Below are 20444 nucleotides of genomic sequence, written 5' to 3'. Positions count from 1 at the left end.
AGCTTCACAATGACAGTCTGAACACCATAAATCACAACTCTCTGGTGAAGTTTGTCAGTTTTATTGAAAAATATAACTGTTACTTAGCAGGGAAAGGTGACACAGAGCATTATGTATATTATATCAGAACAAAATAATACAGACAAAAATGTCATTAAAGAGATTGTTTTATACTGAAGCTTTAGTGTTTTTAGCCTTTTCTGTAGGACTTCTACTATTACAGATTTGATAAATTATTATACTACTGTGGTTTTTAGAATAAAGAAAACCTGTACAAAACTCAATAAGGATGGTACAATTGTATCCCTGTAAATGCATAGACTTTAGTAACGCATTCTATGACTTGAATAAAGACTACTCCGAAAAAAGAACCTGTAGAGGGAGCTACTGTCCTCTCTAACAAACCCTGTTACAGTCAAGCTCTCCAGCTCTTTTCAATCTCCACAAACACAAATCCGGGCTTCTGGCCATCTTCAACAGCCTCGCGTGCAGCATGATATCTCCGAGACCACTTCCTTAACCCATAAAAGTAACAAAATTAAAAGGGCAACAAAGAAAAGAATTGGCACATTTCTGTATTCTGTGCAAACTGGTCTACTCTCAGACAAAATGGCACGATGCAGAATTTCAACTGGATATAAGGCAACACACGTTCCTTGTAGGCCACACGTCCTCTTTCAAACTACTATATCCAACCATTCAAAAACACTAAGAAACTCAAGTCGATATTTCTCAACTGTACCGTAACCGTTCCCTTTGTACAAACATGCTGATTTCCCAAACCAGTAAAAACACTGAAACAGATGGGTTATAGTAAGCTGTAGTGCTTGCAGTCTTTCTTCTGAGACCACCACGTTACCATATAAGGCCACAGAGAGTCCAATGCAAATGTGCAATGAAAGTTAAAGTCTAAGATGTGTAACAGTACCATACAAAACTCACTAGGTAGGAATAGAACTCATTTTAGACAATGGTCGTCTCTAATTTGAGCTGAAGCTCCTAGTGTGCTTGTAATGCCAGATTACAGGACCGACACATTTGACTGAACAATAATCGTGACTAAAAGATGAAAATATACAGTAAATGAATAACTGAACATGATGTACATATACAGTATAAGTGGATTGCTTCCCAAAACTGAGTCTGTGATTGAAAATCCATTTCCCAAGTGCACATGTCCGCTGACATGAAAGCATACTAATCTAGTTTACTTTGGTAGTTTGAGAAGGTTTATTAAAGACTTTAACTACGGGTGAATGGTGTCATTTCTGCACCATTAACACAACCAAACATCATACTTCAAATAATTCACGTTTCCGACATTCACCCTGCTATTGTTTGGTTGAACAGGTAGCCCCTCCCCTCACTGCAGATCCGGTACCTGGAAGGTATTAGAAATCAGATTGCAATTGCATTTGGTCCCACCGGGTGGAGCCGAAATGACATACTGCAGCTTTAAAGAGCAGTACAAATCCATTGTAGAATTGATGAGTAAATGGATGAATTATTATCATCTTTACTTAAAAATAAATCTTGGTTGTCACTAACTCTTCAAGTGGCTATTGGTTCCTCACCACAGGGTGTTGATCTCTTTTCAAAACCAAATTCTGCCAATTTACAAAGACCTTCAAGAGTTTTTCCAGAGATGAAACCCCTCGAAAACCACTTCTGCAGATGAGAACTGTTTGAAGATAATCCCACTATGTTAGATTCTAAAGAGAAGAGCAATACTTTTATATCTCTGAGCCTACATAACAATACTCAAATAACACTTCTACACAAACCTCTTGACAATCTGTTTCACTCGCTCTCAAACACAACACTGCCACGAAACCATTCAATCCAACAAGTCTTAATCCGCTCATTGTTTCTGCTGCATAATAATAATCCGACATCACTGTTCCTTTTAGTTTTAAACATCACCTTAATCTGACCCTCTACACATCTCCATGACCATGCATTTCATGTGACCTCACAGGAAATCCTCTGACACAAAGCACATGACAAAATCCAGACCTACAACATAAACAATAAAAGGGAATGAAGGTAACACGTGACAGAGAGGTCCTTCAAATTGATGGTATTCAAATCATTCACATCAATACAAGGTTGTGTAAATGACAAATGTTTAATGAACTTTACTAATTTAAAGGGATAGTTCACCCAAAAAATTAATTCTCGAAATTTCCAAATCTGCATGACTTTACAAAGGAGATGTTCGACAGAATTAGTGGCTAACATATTTTCTGTCCTTGTGTTCCACTACAAAAATACACGTTTAGAACAATGCGGTGGGTGTAAAGATGGAAATGTAATTTTTGGGTGAGCTATAAACCCTGTAGTGATGAAACAACAACTGTAAAAAGACTTAAGACTGTTGGTGTTAGTTAAGAAGCATCTTCCACGGGCAAAAAGCAAAGGCGTCTGATGATCATTTGAGAATACAAGGTTTGGTTCCACACATACCGCTCGTATCAGCACTCTCAGTGGTCAACACTGGAATTCATTAATGATACTCGCGGGACAAAAATGGCCATTTTAAATGGAATTCCTATCCCACGGCTCACACACAAACAAACACGCAAGCACATTCTTCTCACAGCTGTGGCCGCTCTGGTGAAAGTCACTAGTAACAAAGAGTTTGTGTACCTGAAATAGAACGTGCAGTTGAAAAAAATGAACAGAGAGAGTTTTAGGCTAGCTAGGGCTAAAATGCGCGTCTTCCCTTTCATCTCCGTAATAAAAACAGTCCTTGTGCTAGCTTGTACATCCACCAATTGAAAAAGTCCGCATCCGCTTGTTTTTTGATCTCTGCACAGACCGTCTGGCACCGCGTGGTTTACTTTACACCCTAATCTCCTCGTCCTCCTCATCGTCGTCCATGTACGAGAAGTCCCTGTCGTCTTGATCTCTAGGCGAGCTGTACTTCACCATGTTATCCTCATAAAGATGATTGTGAGGTTTGTCCTCCATCACGGTAGACCCCGAACTGGACACGGAACAGCTGTCTAGATGTTGATGGTTCCTGGTAAGGATCTCGGGAGTGTAGGGGTTGGTGCCGGGTATTAGACGAGGAGGACGACTCGGAGGAAGTGGTTCCTCTTCCTCCACTTCGTTGGGAGGGCTCTGGGGAGGTGAGCTGCGCCCCTCGCTACTTTTTCCCTCTTCAAAGCCGAGGTCGTCGTCGTTCCAACCCTTTTTCTCCATGACGCTCAGAATGTCTCCCAGCATGGATGGACCCAGATCGATGTGGAAAGACATTATGGACTCTGCGTGCTTCATGCCTCCGGTGTAGGGAACCGACGGACGCAGGTCGGTCAGCTCACCGAAGCTCTTTTCGTCCAGCTCGAGGTCTGAAGCAAGGGACGCTGTAGCACCGTTAAGTGGCTTTATATTGTCTTCTGGAAGTTGCTTTAAGGGACTGGAGGACACGCTCTTGGGAAAGTTGAATCCAGCACTTCGATCAACATGGTCATCATTTAGATAAGGCAACGAAATGGCGTTTTTTACATAGCTTGGCGAGCCACCGGGAGGCGCAAGTTTGGATTTGTCAGGTTTGTCGCGATTGACGGATTGCGAGCGCTTGCTGCTCCTAAACGTTCTGGACAGTAGGCTCTGTTTGGGCGAGTTCTCCTGAACCTCAGGTTCCCGGGGTGGCTCTCCGGTGCGGGTGCTAAGAAAGGTGGTGTCGCCAAACGCATCACCCCCTCGACCCACATGCATAGTGTGACGGAAATCTCCCAGAGGTGCGCTGATCATCTCAGCAGTGAGGTCGGCGCGAGACCGTCGCTTCGACTGGGAGGACGTGGACACGAGCTGTTTCAGAATAGGCATGATGAAGATTTTTCGAACTCTGACACAGAAAACAAAATAACCAAAGTCTTTTGTCCGCAAACAATAGGTCAACCTTTTCTCAAGCTGTGTATATCCAGGAAAGAAGTCAGGACGAAAACACTTTCCAGCATGTCGGACTCATCGCCATTTTAAGCCAAGATGTGCAACAGGGTCCAGCCGTAAATATCAGCAAACTGCAGAAGAGAGAAAAAACATATGTCATTTGTCTTTTTAATTCAAAGCCAAAGATATGTTTTAGAGAATATGATCAGATGTATGATATTGTATATTACAACTTCATCTTTTGAACTTGTTTCAACTAAGGGAATCTACATGCAGTATATAAACAAGTCAATTAAGTTCAATAGAAGTCCAATCTTGCCTACAAATGTTACAAATTGAAATACCAAGAACTTATTGAGTTTGGAAATTATGAGTCTGGGCCAAGTCAATGAGCTACATTTTTTTGCTGACAGTAAAATGGAAATCTTCAAGTAAACATGCCAACAAGCACTCAACACAAAAGGCCACTTAAAATATTGCTTTATACGACACAAAAGGACAAATGGAAGAGATCAGAAAAGGAATTCCTGTTGACACTCCATCCAGTTTCCCATAATCCTTTTTATTGTTCTTGGATGAAGAAGTGCCGTGTCGACAGGGTGACACGTTGCACAAGCGTAGATTTATGTTACTGAAAGATTTACTTTTGCATGGTGGTGAACACTTCGCCACTTAAAGCAAACCTTTGTGCTTTCAACTTGACTTGCTATAAACCTTTAAACCATCTGTTTACTTGGCGGTTAAATCAAGAATTACGCCACACAAATTCCAAACCTAATTCTAAGGCCTGAGATTGACTTTTAGAGCGATAAAGTATTATTGAGGGTCACTATTGGTGTGGAAAAAAAGCACACAGATAAACAGAAATCTTTCTCTTTTTAAAATTTATTTTTAACAAAAACATTTTTTACAGATGTTCCACGTATAATGTAAAAAAAATACTGTTTTTTTTTTAAATACATTTTTTATGTATTTTTGAAATACACTTAAAAAAAAGTAAAATTACAGAAAAAGACAGCAAATTTACAAGAAAAACCGTGGAAAAACTGTTTTACCATTTATTTCTGGCACCCTGCTCCGTTTTTTTTTCAAGTATGGTCAAAAAAAATAAAATTACAGAAAAAGACTGCAAATTTACAAGAAAAAGGGGAACTGTGTATTATATATATTCTTATATCCTGTAATATTACAGGAAAAAATATTTGACGGTATATTTCTGTCGCTCCATCTGACAGATTTTTTTTAAAGTGTGATTGAAAATCAATAAAAGGGACACCCCGACCCCAGCTACAAACCCTTTCTTTTAAAATCCATATTCACTTTGTGATTATATAACCATGAGCTCAGGGGATTCTGGGAAAAGGGAACTGCAGAGTGTTGCATTTCTCCTTCAAAGTCAACTCCATCCAGACTGGAATTCTCTCTACTACGTGCCAGACTCTTATATCATCAGGAAATCTAGACCTTTACTCGCTGTTCTACTGAGATATTACTTCCAGACCTAGCGCTGAATGGAACGTTTTCTTTTCCCTTTCCATCTTTCCTGTGTCTTAATGTTTTTCTTTTGTTTGTTGTCTGTACTCTGCCTTCTTAGACACATACTGCGTCGTCTCACAAGACTAATGACAGATGTATCATCGTATTGCCGTGTTGCCATGGAGGGTATTAAAACAAAGAGAAAGTGAAAGAGAGAATGTTTGGGATTCAAGTGCTCCGAACTTTTTGATCCCCAGCTGGCCGACGTGATTTATGGTTTAATAATTAGATTATCTGGTTCCTTACACAGGGGGAGGCCTGTTAGCTTTGACAGACCACCAACAGCAAACAAAAGACCCTCGAGACTCATCAAATGATTCATTCAAACAACCCAAGATCACAGACTTTAAAACAAACATGTATAAAAAACAGTCCCGAAACTGAAAATGGATCAACCGTCTAGACGTTCGTCAGCAAATCCCCATGTTTTCAAACATGACTTCACGCCCGCCTTCGGTTTGCGTGCATGCCATCGGGGTGAATGAGATCCAAAACACACGTCACCCCACCAAAACATTTGCATCTCTGACAACAAAAGCCCATTGAGGTCACAAGTGACTGTATCTGTGAGCGAACAGAAGGGGTTTTGATAAATGATAAGCTCGCCCATCGAGTCACCCCGGCTCTGCTGGGGATTTAGCTTTGCCCGCTGGCAGGTTGACCTCATTGTTAAGTTTATCACCCTACATTGAGATCCCCAGATAGATGCTTTGTGTATAAGTGTTTGTTTAAATTTGCCAAATTGTCTGCTTGCGATGACGTCACTATGACATTCATCAGGAAAAGAACAAGCAGTTGACATGACATATGAAGCACTAACAGAAGTTTTCATTTGTCATTCATTCACAATTGTTCTGGTTTATACATGTAATTTAGCTTTGTATGACTTAAATTTTCTGGAAAAGAGAGAGACAGACACAATGAGTGAGAGAGAATGAGAAAGAAAAATGAAAGAGAGAGAGAGAGAGAGAGAGAAAAACCAAGTTGTGAGTTTCAGAACTGAATGACAACAACTGCTTCAATTTGCACCCCATGCCTTTAACTTCCAAATATTACCAACCCAATTACCAATTTTGAACAAAAAACAGACATGGACACGACAATCACGGCATCTACACGCTTTCATTAAAAACTCAAGGAAGTCCTGGACATAACATTTGTGTTAAGCATCATTACACATCAGTACACAATCCCAACAGCTCTTGAACCCCAGAACACCAGTTAAGATCTCTCTCCCCCTCTGGACCTTCAATGTGTGTACACAAGAGCTCACCGGAGACCCACAAATTCACAGCTGCACAGAGTGTTGTGTTCAGACTCGGTGAGGGTCTAACCTCACATCTGCAGCGCTGCATTTCAACAGGACCCCATGTCACCAGGACACCCGCTCACATCTTAACATTCCGAAGAAACGCACACACTTGCATGAGAAAACATCTCGATCTGTCTCGCCTGGCAGGAGGCTGTTACGACTATAGAAAAATAAGCGAAGGAAGAAATATTTAGGGACATTTGAGTATGTGTCAAACATACTCTGATTTATATAATGCACTTTTATGTGGCCAAGTCTCGCATCAAGTGATTCAGCCCTGAAGAAATAAAGCAATATAGTATAAATTATTGATATTTGCCACAAACATCTTTCATTCATTTGAAAGATTGTACAAATGCACACCATCTCCCACTCATGATGTCCCAGTCACTTATGCAAAACACATGGAAGGTTGCCAGACGAGAATCTTGCAGCATTCATTTAACATTACAGCACTATTTATAGACCCGTATTAATCTTTCAAACCAGACCATTACTTATTAAACAAGCTGAAGATGTGCTGAGATCATAACAAACCTCCCATTGTATATATTATATATAGGCTCTCGTTTATATATAGTACACATTTATTATATATAGGCAGGCACTGCTTTTTACATTGTCAAAATGACATATAGGCTGTTTCGTATTATGTCTATATTATACTGTATATAGGCTCTCTTTTATATTGTACTTATTATGTAGGCTGTGCTTTCTATATTGTGATCTACAGTGACTGTATTCAGTATTGTGTATATATAAAGTAGGCTATATAATGCAATCTTAAGTTCCTTATTGCTAGGACCGTTACCACACAATAAAATATAAACGCCACAAATTCTCCTAATCAAAAATAAACAAATAAATAAACAAATAAAAAATGTATGCAGATTTATTTAAGATCCAGGACTGGAACCATGTTTTTTATAGGTAGTCAAGCATAGTGTTCACAAAATAAATATAATACAAATAATTCTTATTGCTAAAGTACATTTATCAACATCTATCCACCTGATGGAGGTGAATAACAAAATTGGTGACACAATTCTGTTTTAGTCATAAGCTCATTAGAGACATCCGTCTGGTAAAGAGGATTGAGCACTGAGCCTGAGATACATTGAGATGTAGGGCAGCATGACTGAGACTTACTGATGCATTTTGTCGAACACTAGAAAGGCACCCTTAATAATCTCCAAGTACTATAATTACTTTTACCAGTTTTTAAAATTAAATTGAAGGGGTCGCTGGTGCCAACAGTACAACTGATGATTCCTGTCTGTTTGGCATGCAGTTCCCCATATTTAACAGCTGCTGCAGTCATCGAAATATTAATACCTACAAAATTTAGAAAGAGAGACACTAGACACACTCCAGAAGTCCTGCAAGATATTCCCCACTGCAGCGAGATATTTGACAAATCATTAATTTCGAGCGTCTCTGGCAAATAATAATTAAATTGTGATGTATTTCTTCAGCGCACCGCTGCAATATTATAAAACATTTTAGTTTCACCGCATTTACATTGTCATTTTTAGATATTTAATAGTCAGCCTGAGGCAACAGCAGAAAATACATGGTTCATCTCTCAGGAGAATGTATGTCTGTGTACGTAAAGTATGTAAATGTACGTAACCTCAAGCATTGTGTAATAACATACTTCAGAGACGTTCTCAAAGACCTAAAGTGTTCCTTAAAAAGTATTTCAAAGAATACCACACTGCAGTTTAGAAGATTCATCAATGTTTAATTCTATTGAATTTAATTCACATACTTAGAAAACAAATGTATAGTATAATGCAATGTAAGTCGCTTTGGATAAAAGCGTCTGCCAAATGCATAAATATATATATAGAATTATGTGCTCGTGATTTAGTTCCACCCCCGCACACCTCAGGAGGTCGTTTGTTTTTGGAAATAATCGTACAGTTGTATCTATCTTTTCTAAATGTGATCAAACTAAATACTCTTCGAAGATACGAGACCAGACCTTTAAATTCTTTAGGGCTTTAACAAACACAACACTATATCTGTAGAACACAAATGAAATCAATAGGCCAAAAATAAAAATAAAGCGAACTAATGGACACTATTTAAGTTTTCATGAAAAGTATTCTTTAAAAATCAATTAAGAAAATAATGTGGCAAGCTTTTATTATAAATCTAAACTCTCGTTTAATAGCTCATCAGCAGGCGAGTCAATAGCACCAATCAGCAGTCGACAACATTTATCCATCTTATAATTAATAATATTGCATTTACAGGTAAAGTAGAAATCAAACGCTGTAAACACACACAATCACAGGAACTGCTTAAAGGGTGCAGCCAAGAGTTTGATGTTCAGATGTCTCTGTCAGCTTGTTATTATTGACTACAGTTACAACCTGTTTTTCCTGTTAACCTCTCAGCGGGATGGAGACTTCATAAACACACGTGTACAGAGCGTCAAATGAGCGTGTGTTACACAAACCGTATGAACTGTGTGTGTGGCCATTGATAAAGAAAGAGACAGAAGAGAAACTTTACAGTAGATCTATACAAACACTCCAGCAAATGTCCAGTTTTAGTTAACGGTTTTAACTATTTTATTTAGCGTTTATATCTACAAATTATTTTCCACCAAAATGCTGGGTTGTTTCAACCCATGGTTGGGTAACAACAACCCAGCATAGGATCATTTTCAACCCAGTGGTTGGTTATGTCCATACTGGACCCAAACATGGGTTAAAAACAACCCAACATATAAAAAAAGTGTATTTGTGAAAACAAATCTGGATATCGCCCCATTCAGAATGGACGATTAATATCACATTAATGTAAAAGCACATATAAAGTATGATTCAACACAACCACATGCTTATATGAACTGGCCATGCATTCAAATCTGCACTTGTGTCCTTCTGTGTTTCTGGCCTTAGGCTGAACTCTGGGTTTATGATGACCTTCTCCGCTGGGTGATGTTGGATTTATAGAGTATTTGGAAAAGTGCCACAATGATCTATAATAACAACTTTAAATATGCCAGACAGCTTATAGCCTATAACTCTGAGATAGCGGACATGACAGACATAACCATTAAAGGATCATACCTCCACAAACATGTTAAAGTCTAAAGAAACAAAAATAAACACACAACTAAGAGCGTTAATACTATTTCTGTTGCATTAAACTTTTGTAAAGTTTCTCTTGGCTCGGCTGAGGCAGGATATCATGTGTTAGCCTAGTCTGAATTCAGCAGCCAGTGGGGTAAACAGATATAATGCGTGTGTGTGCTTTTGGTTCCTCTGCCAAACACGCTGATTCTAACCACAAGGATTACACACCAGAGTGTAGAAAACACTACAAATTGTGTTTCAACCACACAAAAACACATACATTATTTTGCCTTTTTACAGAGCGGGTTAACTCTGTCTAGCCAAGTTTAAAGTTCGCTAAAGTTAATTTAATAATGTTGAACTTTTTTCTCATATCCCAGAGTAATGTGCATACTATAAGCCTACCTACATACACACACACACAAACATACCAGCCTGATCTTACAGGAATTCTTAACTATTTAACGAGGTGGCCAATTCGTATCAATTTGTACAATGCGAATCGTACAAAAATTTACGATTATTAGAAAAACGCCATACTGAAGCCCTTACCTTAACCCCACCCATAATGCCACTTACGCGAAAGCAAATCGTACAAAAATGAGATTGTAATTCTTACGAATTAGCCACCTCGCTAAATAGTTACGAATTGCTGTGAGATTGTGTTGAACATACATAACCCTTACAAAACAAGAATATATGAGAATATACTGGAAAATATGCTATATATTTAATAATACTATATTAAATAATACATTTATAAACTGGAACCAAGTGCTATATTGTTAAAAATATAAAAGGTGGTAATTCCTTACGTACTATTCCATTTTTAATATATAGGCACTGTATTACTCTGTGGTTTCAAATAAACAAATCATTTAATATATTAACAGGTTATAGGAAAATATGGTTTCTTTGTGTAGGGGAACCTAAACATTACGGCTTATATCTTCCAGGAATCATTGTGCTTTTAACTCTCAGTTACCTTCTACAAGGTCAAGGTTGCATTTTGTAATCACAGCGTATAAACAGAAGAACGTGGCTTTATTAATCTAGCAGATGATTAACTTTCCACATCCTTTCCACTCCGCATTCCTGTAGTCTTCTCTTGCCAGAAGCCCCTGAGTTACAAACGGCCCAACAGTCCTCTCACAGCTGCGTTGCTTTGCATACAAACAGAAAATGCCAAAGCCGGCCTGAAAAGAATGCAAATAAGCATCTTGAAAATGTAATGCGTGAAATCACGCTTTGGACCGGCTTAGCTGTTCGGATCTGCTCTTTAAGAAGCGACTGCAAAGATTTGGGGCTCGCAACTCTTTCCAAACATTTACCTTTATGCATTTCCAGACACATATTATTTAACATTGCCTTTAGGTACAGTATTTGTCATTATGGAAAACAAACTCGTGACCTTGCCTTGCCATCAATGAAACACTTTTACAGTTCTAGTTAGCCAATCTAGACAGACAGCAAGACTGACACAGGGTGTTGATGGGAGTGTTGGGGCCTATACATTTCTGGAAACAAATAAGACTGCTGAAGACCCATGTCGGGTGGTGCCATCTTGGCAGGGGCGCTACAAAGACTGTGTGCCAACAGGCTGAGTACAGTCATTGCAGACCTAATTCCATCCAACATATCATTACAGAGGGAGGGAAAAAATGAGGTCAACCTGTCTTAGGATAATTCTGATATCCATGACCCATCACACATTTCTATTATGCTGAATTCTCAGCAAAACTACTATTTACGGACCACTACGGACCACAAAGGTGTATATTGATGTGTACAGAATGAGTCATTGCTCAAGGAAGCACATGTTGTCTGCATTATATTGTCTATAAACAGTGACCTCTTTCAAAACAACCTCCTGTACAGGTGAACAAGACACCGGTTGAACAGCATTTTTGAGGGCTGCGCTCAAGCGACGATACGGTTCTAATTTACAACTTTTTGTTTCGCCCTGCAGGAACTCCCCATCGGAGGACACATGAGCACCTTGAGAAATACAAACTTGCACCATGCGTTGACTGATTTTCTTTCTCTAAAAACAGCTGACATCTTCAATTCAAAGCCTGGTGATCAAAAAGACCAAAATTATATGTTTGAAGGGAAATCGCAGAATACCTGACCAGAAACAGGCATGGATGAAACCTCAAATTGTGAAGCAGGTTAGGGTGGACATGTTTTTATTTTATAATACGACATTGACATAGCATACATCTATCAAATGGAGAATTTAAAAAAAGAATCAACAAAAATACATATTTTTTTATTGTTGTCATGATACGAAAGTTGAGTGGTTTTTGTCAATATTGTGTCATATATCAGAGTGCAATAGCTACTGGAAAGAGGAAAGAAAATGTATTGTGGGACTTGATTTCGTTCTTTGGGAATTGATTGGATCATTGGAAGTTGGACTCCTGGCCATTGGACACTCCCACCCCAATATAGTCCCACCTACACTGTATAAAAATCCCTTAAAAAACCCAGAAATTATCTGGCAGCTGAGGCGCCAGAAATAAACTATAATATAACCTTTTTTTCTTGTAAAATTACCTGTTTTCACAATTTTTCTTGTAAATTTGCAGTCTTTTTCCTGTAATTTTACTTTTTTTAACGTATTTAAAAAAAATACATGAAAAATCTGTAAAAAAAAATGATTTTTTTTTACAGTGTAGGACTGCTCCATTATTACAACAATCATATTATTACGATTATTTTAGACAATATTGAGATAATCGTGCACGATTATTGAACATGCGATGACTCACTGACAACATAAAACATAAATAAATAACTTGTCTTTTTAACTTGAATTCAACTGAGAAACAAATAAAAGTAATGTAAAAAAGCTGCATCGCTGTAGATACTTGCAAAATGGAATGATCATTTCACCTCGATAATTTTGTTTGCATTGGACACCAAAATGAAATAAAAATGTACTAAGGTCGATATTTTGGTGATTTATTTCCATGGGTGGTGATGACCCCACATCACTTAATCTAAAATCAACAACATTTAAATATAATGATTTGTTCATTATCATCAATTAAAATAGGAAGCATGAAAAAATGAATCAATAGAATGCACTTTGGCACCCCCAACCCCGCCTCACCCTCCATGAACACACTGACCTAGTGTCTGAGCTTACTGGAGCATATAAGTGACCCTCCCTGCACACACCCCACTGTCTGTCCACAAAGACATTAAAACCGTTGAACCAGTCACAGCATTCACAATACACTTAAATAAACAAGAACCAAGCTTTAATAACAACAGATTTAAAGTATGAGCGGATAAAAATGCATCTAATCCAGTCATTAGCTATGAATAGAACTCTAAAGACGATCTCTTGTCTTTAAAACTGTTATTTTGCTCATTTTAGGGGATCTGGGTTGCTTGAATCTAAATTTCTAACAAATAAGTGTCTATTTGTCATTTATTATCAATTATCAATTTATTATCAAAATATGATATTTTCCGCTAAATAAGTCTACTAAATCTGTTAATAGGCTATGAATTTGTTCCAGATCTGTGAGTTACTTTGAGGATTGTGACGCTGAGTGACAGAGGGCATATGCTCCTTATGGATATATAAGGATATTGGATTACTCAAGCGAAGCCAAGAGCATCTAGAATGAAAATGAACCCAGATGGAGAAAATAAATTCCTCCTTTTCTCTTTTCACCAGCCACATGCTTGAGGGAGACCACCTGTTATTCAACACGAGAGGATGAAAGACCGATTAAGAGAAAGAGATGAAGAGAGAGAGAACGGAATCTAGAGGGAGCATAAAAGAACATTGAGATACTTTAATGCAATGTTTGGATGCATAGTTATTTTGTTTATTTTATTTATTAATTACAAGGCATTTTTTTGGTCAAAGATAAAATTAGCAGTTATTATAATGTTCCAGATGCTTTTATCCAATAACTCTTAGAGCAGGTTATGGCTAAAAAGCAATGCAAAATGCACGAGGCTGTGTTCACATTTGACTAGGGATGTAACGATTCACTCAGCTCACGATGCGATGCGAGTCACGATTCTGATCTCACGATGCGATTTAGTCACGATTTACTTACGATTTATTTTGAAAAAATGAGTTGAAACAAATTAGAAATGAACAACTTCCCTTGCATTATTTCTTAAATGCTTCACGTTTCTTTGTATGATAAAATAATGTTTTATTTCAAATAACAAAACTAAACTGCAATTTTATAACAAATTAATAATAGAAAAAGTCTCTTTAATATAAACAAACTAATACTGTATGTGCTTTTCTTGGATTTTTTTGCATTTAAGAAATATCAGCATCCACGTTTAGATTTGCAGTGAAAATAGCGGCCCCTGCTGTTCAAAAAATGTATCGCGATTCAGTTCAAGCCTCAACCGATTTGAATCGTTGCTCATTACAACCGATTTTCAACCGGCTCACGGTGAATCGTTACATCCCTACATTTGACTTGTTTTTTGTAGCTGCTAGCGTTTGTTTTACATTATAATCCTATGGAGTAAACCGAATTTTCCAAAAAGTCCTGAGCGCTTCTTAAACGCCAGCGGTTCAGAGTGTCTTTTGAAGTTGAAAAAGTTTTCGGGGGAAAAAAAACGCCCAACGTCAAGCACCTTTTTCACAGCTAACCAATGACAAGCAAGTAGCGAGACCTGTCATTTCCATAACAACATGCGAGGAAGGTGATTGGTCGAGCAGGATCAAGCTCAGAAAAATAAAATAGCGTCCGAAATGCCGTTTGGAGCATAGTTTTGTATAAATGTAAGTTTCATTTTCAATTTCAATAACTTTTGATTGCATTTCTAGCGAGAAATTAGTATTGTAGTTTTCAAATATGTGATTAGTTATTGCAAAGACGCTCTCTGTTTATAATTCAAATAGACTTCCGTTACGCAGCCTATGAAGCCTATCTCTCTGAGCTGCCTTCTTGCACAAATGCTGCCTCTGAACATTGACGGCTGCTATTTGTAACCACAACTCTTCAAGCTTTTTTTATTAAAAAAGCGCAATTGTCAACTTTTTCTTGTAAAAAAAAAAAAGAAGTCAAATGTGAACACGGCCTAATAGAGGAGAAATACTGTAATGGCAATATAACAAGTCTGTATATTAGCCAAATAAGAACACAGAGCCACCTGTGAAAAACATAAACATTTAGAAGTTTCGTAACATATAGCTGGTTTAGTTATTGGGCTGTGGCGGGTGTTAAAAATGACACTTTGAGATTAGAAGACTTATAGAAACAGGAAAGTCAAGTGAAGAGCCACTTTAACAGAGAGTGATGCCAATGTTGTCACTACTGGAATGTGTGACTCAACCCCGAGAAAATCACCTGCCATCCACACTAAAGCGTGTTTATACAACTACCTGACCTAAACTGGTTTCACACCATTTTAAACATCATAATTATCATGATTTTGTCATCCCAAAAATGATAGAGGAAATAAGAAAGTAAACAACAGTGTCTACTCCAGCTATCTCAATATGAAACTTGGCAGTCAACCATGGGCATCATCTCTAAACCAAGGTAAGTTTAATGCTCAAAGCACATCCTGGCCAAAGCGTAAAAAACAAATTCCCACTAAGTAATGATTTATAAATTCTTTACTTAGAAAACGAGCCGTTCGTCTATAATTTTCACTAGAAGAAGACATCAGATGTTTGTTATAATTACAGTAGTTAAACATTGCTGTTTCTGTCATTCAGTTATTAAGAATACAAGCTGTTCAAAATAGTTTAAAAAGGTCGTATGACAGGTCCTCTTGGAATCTGAAGAACTGGCTCACTGCCTAGTATAAGCGGCGGGTCAACCTGAAGGCCAGCTGAAGGTATGGTTTCAGAGGAATACGCCTCCGTGCATCTAGAATGTCAAATTCCTGAGGTCTCAGCCTGGTCTTAAGCAGGAAGCTGGAGATGTCTTTTTCAACTACACAGAAGTGAGGAGACCGTGCAAAGATATTGACTTTTGGTCAGACGCTCGGCTGTGGTTAAAATAGTTTTACTCACCCCTGTGTTGTGATACGAATACAATCCAGAATCTAAGGACAGGATCTACATCTAAGGACAGTTTTTCCAAGTTTAAAGACTTCTAAATAAAAGCTGAGAACGTCTCGCAGACGCTTCCGGTCATTGTGTTGGGCTGCTCAAAGACGTTTTAATATTTTAAAAAGTTAATGTTTTTCATCAATTGAAATAGGGTTTTAATGTACAACCACTGCGAATACTATGGCTTTTAAAAGAAAAACTCACCCAAATAAAAAACGTATTAAATCACATCCAGAATAAAAGTTTGTGTTTACATAATAAATGTCTGTGTACTGTGCATATTAATTTTGTATTTATATACACACATGCACGCATATATTTAAGAAAAATATAAAAATGAATAAATGTTTTTATATATTTTCAATTATTAGCAAATAGTAAAATACATCTAGCAAAAGTAATTGCATCTAAATATTTCCTAAATATATATACATACATGTATGTGTATGTTTTGTGCGTTTATAAAAACAAAATTAATATGCACAGTAGACCTACACAGATATATATGATGTAAACACCAACCATTATTCTAGATGCGATTAATCGCGATTGATGTTTGACAGCACTCCATAAAACATTTAGACATCTATGTTGTTTTTGAAGAATCCTCTGCAGAGGTTTTCCATAAAAAAGCTGAAAGATTATGGCTGTCCAAAGATCCAAAAAGCACCATGAGTCACGATAAACTCCCAAACATTTATATAGAACAGATCTGCAAAGGTGTCTTCAAAATAAAACATACAGGTTTGGAGTCATTATAAGAAGTAACTTAACAAGGCCCAATTTTCATTTTGGGGCGAAATTCTCAAAAACAACTCTTACACAATCAAACTGAGCAGGCGTTGTATGTACAGTTTCACTATGGAGTATGAGCAGGAATGCCCAAGATTAACCAACCCCAATTACAAACACACACACCATGACTCACATGCTACATTTAGCAAGGTTATGCTTTCAAAGCCCCTTCTCTTGAACTTCAATCTCTCTAAATGGGGACATTTCGACCTCCCTTAGATCATGTGTCAGCAGTCAGGCTGATTACATCAGGGGGGTGCGAGACCACCTGTGAAGAGCGAGTGACTCGTATTGCTGAGTCACTAGAAGGCCGGGTCACTGTGATGTTCCTACACCAAAATACAGTAAAGATTTATCATACAGTCTGGGTGAGTCTGTGCGTCACACACACACACACAAACACACTTCACTGCAGCTGATGAATGACATCACTGCAGCAGCGTATGGGCGAGAATCCAGAGCTATTACTACACACACGCACTTAAAACAGTTCAACAACTGTATAGAAACACTCGCTCTCTCTCTACACACATTGCAGATATTATACATTTCAAGTCATCAGCAAAACCCTTTGACCTATTTTCTTTCTTAGTACAAATGATTAGTCGTCAATCAAACGATTTTGATCTGGCACCACCTCTGCAAACAACCTTTTTTCCTGATGATGTCATCTAGGCCTCACAAAAAAAGTGTTTCATGTAAATATAAACAGAAAACCAGAGGCAGACACTTGAAAAGCCATTAAGAAAAGAAGATGAAGATGAAACGGAGTTGAAAAGTCAGAGAAAACGAAGGATGAAAAAGAGGGAAAAGAACAGTGCATCAATCCATCCGTCGGCTCGGCCAAACTAAATTTATATCTCCATTGCTTGAAATTATAACATATAAAACATAACAAAACTCATGATATATTAACTCCAGGTGTTTTCTCTATCTGAGACTGTAGACCTCTGGCATCAGGATTGCTGTAAGATGTCACGTAGGGCTGCACGATATTTATCGCGATACCACCAAATCCTATTGTAATCGAGTTGGCTGCGATATGCAATGTGTCGATTTTAATGCGTAGCTTGTCCGTGAAGCACGGCAGTAGAAAATCAGTAAAAAATGCTGCTCGATCTAAAAGCAGTGCGAGTTTGAGTCGCTTATAATCGTGCATTTGAAAAAGCAACACCCGTCAAACATGATCATTATAAATATACTTTATTATCATAAAAATTCCTGATGAGGCTTGAGTAACAGTGATATAAAGATGTCCATATGCATTTCCTAGATTCTCGAACGTGTTATGGTCTTCTTCTGCAGTGCGTATTTGGAGTTTCCGCACGAGAGCGCCCTCTGGCTTTCGGGTGCAGCAGCATTTTCCCGTACTTCACTCAAAAGCTGTGCATAAATCACGTGATATTTATCATCGGTTTATCGTGACGGCCCTTTCACAAATATTGACAACGAGAAGGTCAGAAATGTCAAAGGTTAGAGGTCAACGCTTCAGGTCACACAACACTCAGATATTGGTTCAAATAGCATTGAATTATTCTGCACTCAAATGACGGTTTCAATTCACTGTGCCGTTAAAACAAAGCATTAAAGCCAATCAATTTCACTCTGTTAACCTCATACAATACAGGAGCGCGTGCCAAGATTGCATGCTCAAACAACAGGGGTGTAAGTAACTGAAATTGCAACCAACCGCTCAATTTGTCTCATTCCGATGTGGATCTCGACCATCTGTATCGAACACCCAATATGGAAAATCCAATATGAAAAAATAATGTGGAAACACATTACCAGGGGATTGTTGGAAAACTGTACGAGAGTCCTGTTTCACTGTGATGTGGTTCTTTCATTCCTTTAGGAGGTTATAACAGTGCGTTTCAACTGTCGACCATTTCTTTTCAATCCAAATGCAAGAAGCTAGTCCAGCTCCAAAGTCGTGCCAAGCATTCAACAGCACTATGATAATGAATCACAAACATCTTGTCATGCCCATTAGCCATTAGTAATCATTTAATCACTCCCATAATTCACTCACTTCTGTCCCGGTACAAACCGCATCTAGAACGAAACGCAAGGGAACTCTTTAATAAAAGATTTAAAGGGGAAGCATCTTTTTATACGTTTGATTTTTGATTTGATTTACACACAGTTTACCAAGAAAAAAACAAAACAAAGCCAAAATCAGTCTATTGTACACTGCTGAAAAATGGGCTGTGCCAAAAGATAAACCCAACCCAAAAAGACAAGCCAAACTACACACAGAGGCATTTCACAGAACTAATAAACTAAATTAAAATATTAGATATATAGATCTCTTGGGGACACCGTGGGTTGCAAAGTCTATTTGAAACTTAAATGAATGCAATACCTTTAAGACTGAAAAAACATTACATATGATCACGGTTTTCATTACAAATACCACTATGAGCCATCAAGTGTTTACCATTAAAACCACTACAAAATCCCTTTATGTGATGTGTTTTGGGTCTTATTTCAGTAGGATTTAAAGGTTTTTTATGGGTTTTCCTCTCCAAGATAAGATCTCACCAACAGAACCCCAACACTATACCAGGAGGAGTGTCCAGAGACCATTACAGTCTCCATTAAAACCAACACAATTTCCATTATTGCTATTATAATATAATGGATAACAAACGTTATCATTTCATACCAATGTAAAATAGATCAACAAAAGACAAATACTTTGGATAGAAACTCTTATCAATGCAAGTCAGCAAAGACTTTGATCTTAAAGCTTCTTTGTTTTATCAAATACAATGTTCATCTCGCTAAAGTTCTGAAAGACTTGATCATAAATAAAAGGCACAACAGATAAGTTAAAGTAATTAATGAATGTAAATAAAAGTCTCACCACTTTGTGTCTCCAACCTTTGGATCCCGGGAGCTCCAATGCCAAGTTGAGTTTCTCACGCAACAACAATGGACCAAGTTCAATTCAATCCCACTCCAAACAAAAGAGTCTTGAGAATATATTATCAGACCACCACGTCAGCTTCACAAATGTTTGAAATGTCCTTCACACTTTCAGCAGCTTTATGGCGCAAACACGAGTTGTCACTGATATTAATACAAACATCGCGAGATCCATACGAGCGCGTACTCGCACACTGAAGCTTCATGGCGCATGAATGCAGTTCGAGAGTTTCCTCAGCCTAGAGCTCCGCCTACAGCAACGCCCACGGCGCGGTGCCTCGCCGACGGAGCTCCGCCCCCATTGCCTCATCAGCGTGTGTAACAGTTCATTGACACGAAGTTTAAATATTTCTAGGCTGTAATTTAGTTTAATTTGGTGTTCATTCATTTAGAATTATTAGTAACTATTTGTAATGACTATTATTTGAAGTTTTTGCTTTATACAACAGATTATCTGATTAAAATTATCAGAAATTATACATCAATATTTCATGATTTTTTGTTTATGAAAAATATCCTGTCCTAAGTATATTTAAAGTCATTGAGGGAACCCCTGTATATTACTTAAGTGTGAAGTGTAGATAGAAATAAACTCACAAAATTACTTGTTCGACTCTGTTTTATTTAGAAAATAATTCTGTCATCGAGCCTTCTTATTCTTTTTTCCTCCGAAGACAAACAACTAAGAGCCAAAAGATTATTGACTTACAGAATATACATATTTTATCAAGGGTTTACCCTTGGCACTAAACACTCATTATAATACAATATATCCCAATAGGCAGGCCATAAAAATGAACCTTTTTTAAAAGTCCTTAGATGCAGG

At 37.7% G+C, this 20444-nt stretch overlaps 1 protein-coding gene across 1 annotated transcript; it reads right to left on the bottom strand.

Annotated features, from left to right (window-relative positions):
* Positions 1–50: 50 nt before the first annotated feature.
* On the bottom strand, positions 51–19823 carry cdc42ep4b (CDC42 effector protein (Rho GTPase binding) 4b). The gene is made up of 2 exons (XM_057358292.1): positions 19557–19823; positions 51–4028 (listed from the first exon to the last, which is right to left on the bottom strand). The coding sequence occupies exon 2, from the start codon at positions 3832–3834 to the stop codon at positions 2845–2847; it is 990 nt and encodes a 329-aa protein (XP_057214275.1). The 5' UTR covers positions 3835–4028; positions 19557–19823; the 3' UTR covers positions 51–2844.
* Between the last annotated feature and the right edge of the window lie 621 nt (positions 19824–20444).

The sequence above is a fragment of the Triplophysa rosa genome, linkage group LG18, assembly GCF_024868665.1.
Source record: "Triplophysa rosa linkage group LG18, Trosa_1v2, whole genome shotgun sequence".
Taxonomy (NCBI): domain Eukaryota; kingdom Metazoa; phylum Chordata; class Actinopteri; order Cypriniformes; family Nemacheilidae; genus Triplophysa; species Triplophysa rosa.
This window is presented reverse-complemented; position numbering and strand designations above follow the sequence as displayed.

Coding starts and splice junctions, on each gene's coding strand:
- cdc42ep4b (XM_057358292.1), bottom strand. CDS start 3,834: ATGCCTATTCTGAAACAGCTCGTGTCCACGTCCTCCCAGTCGAAGCGA.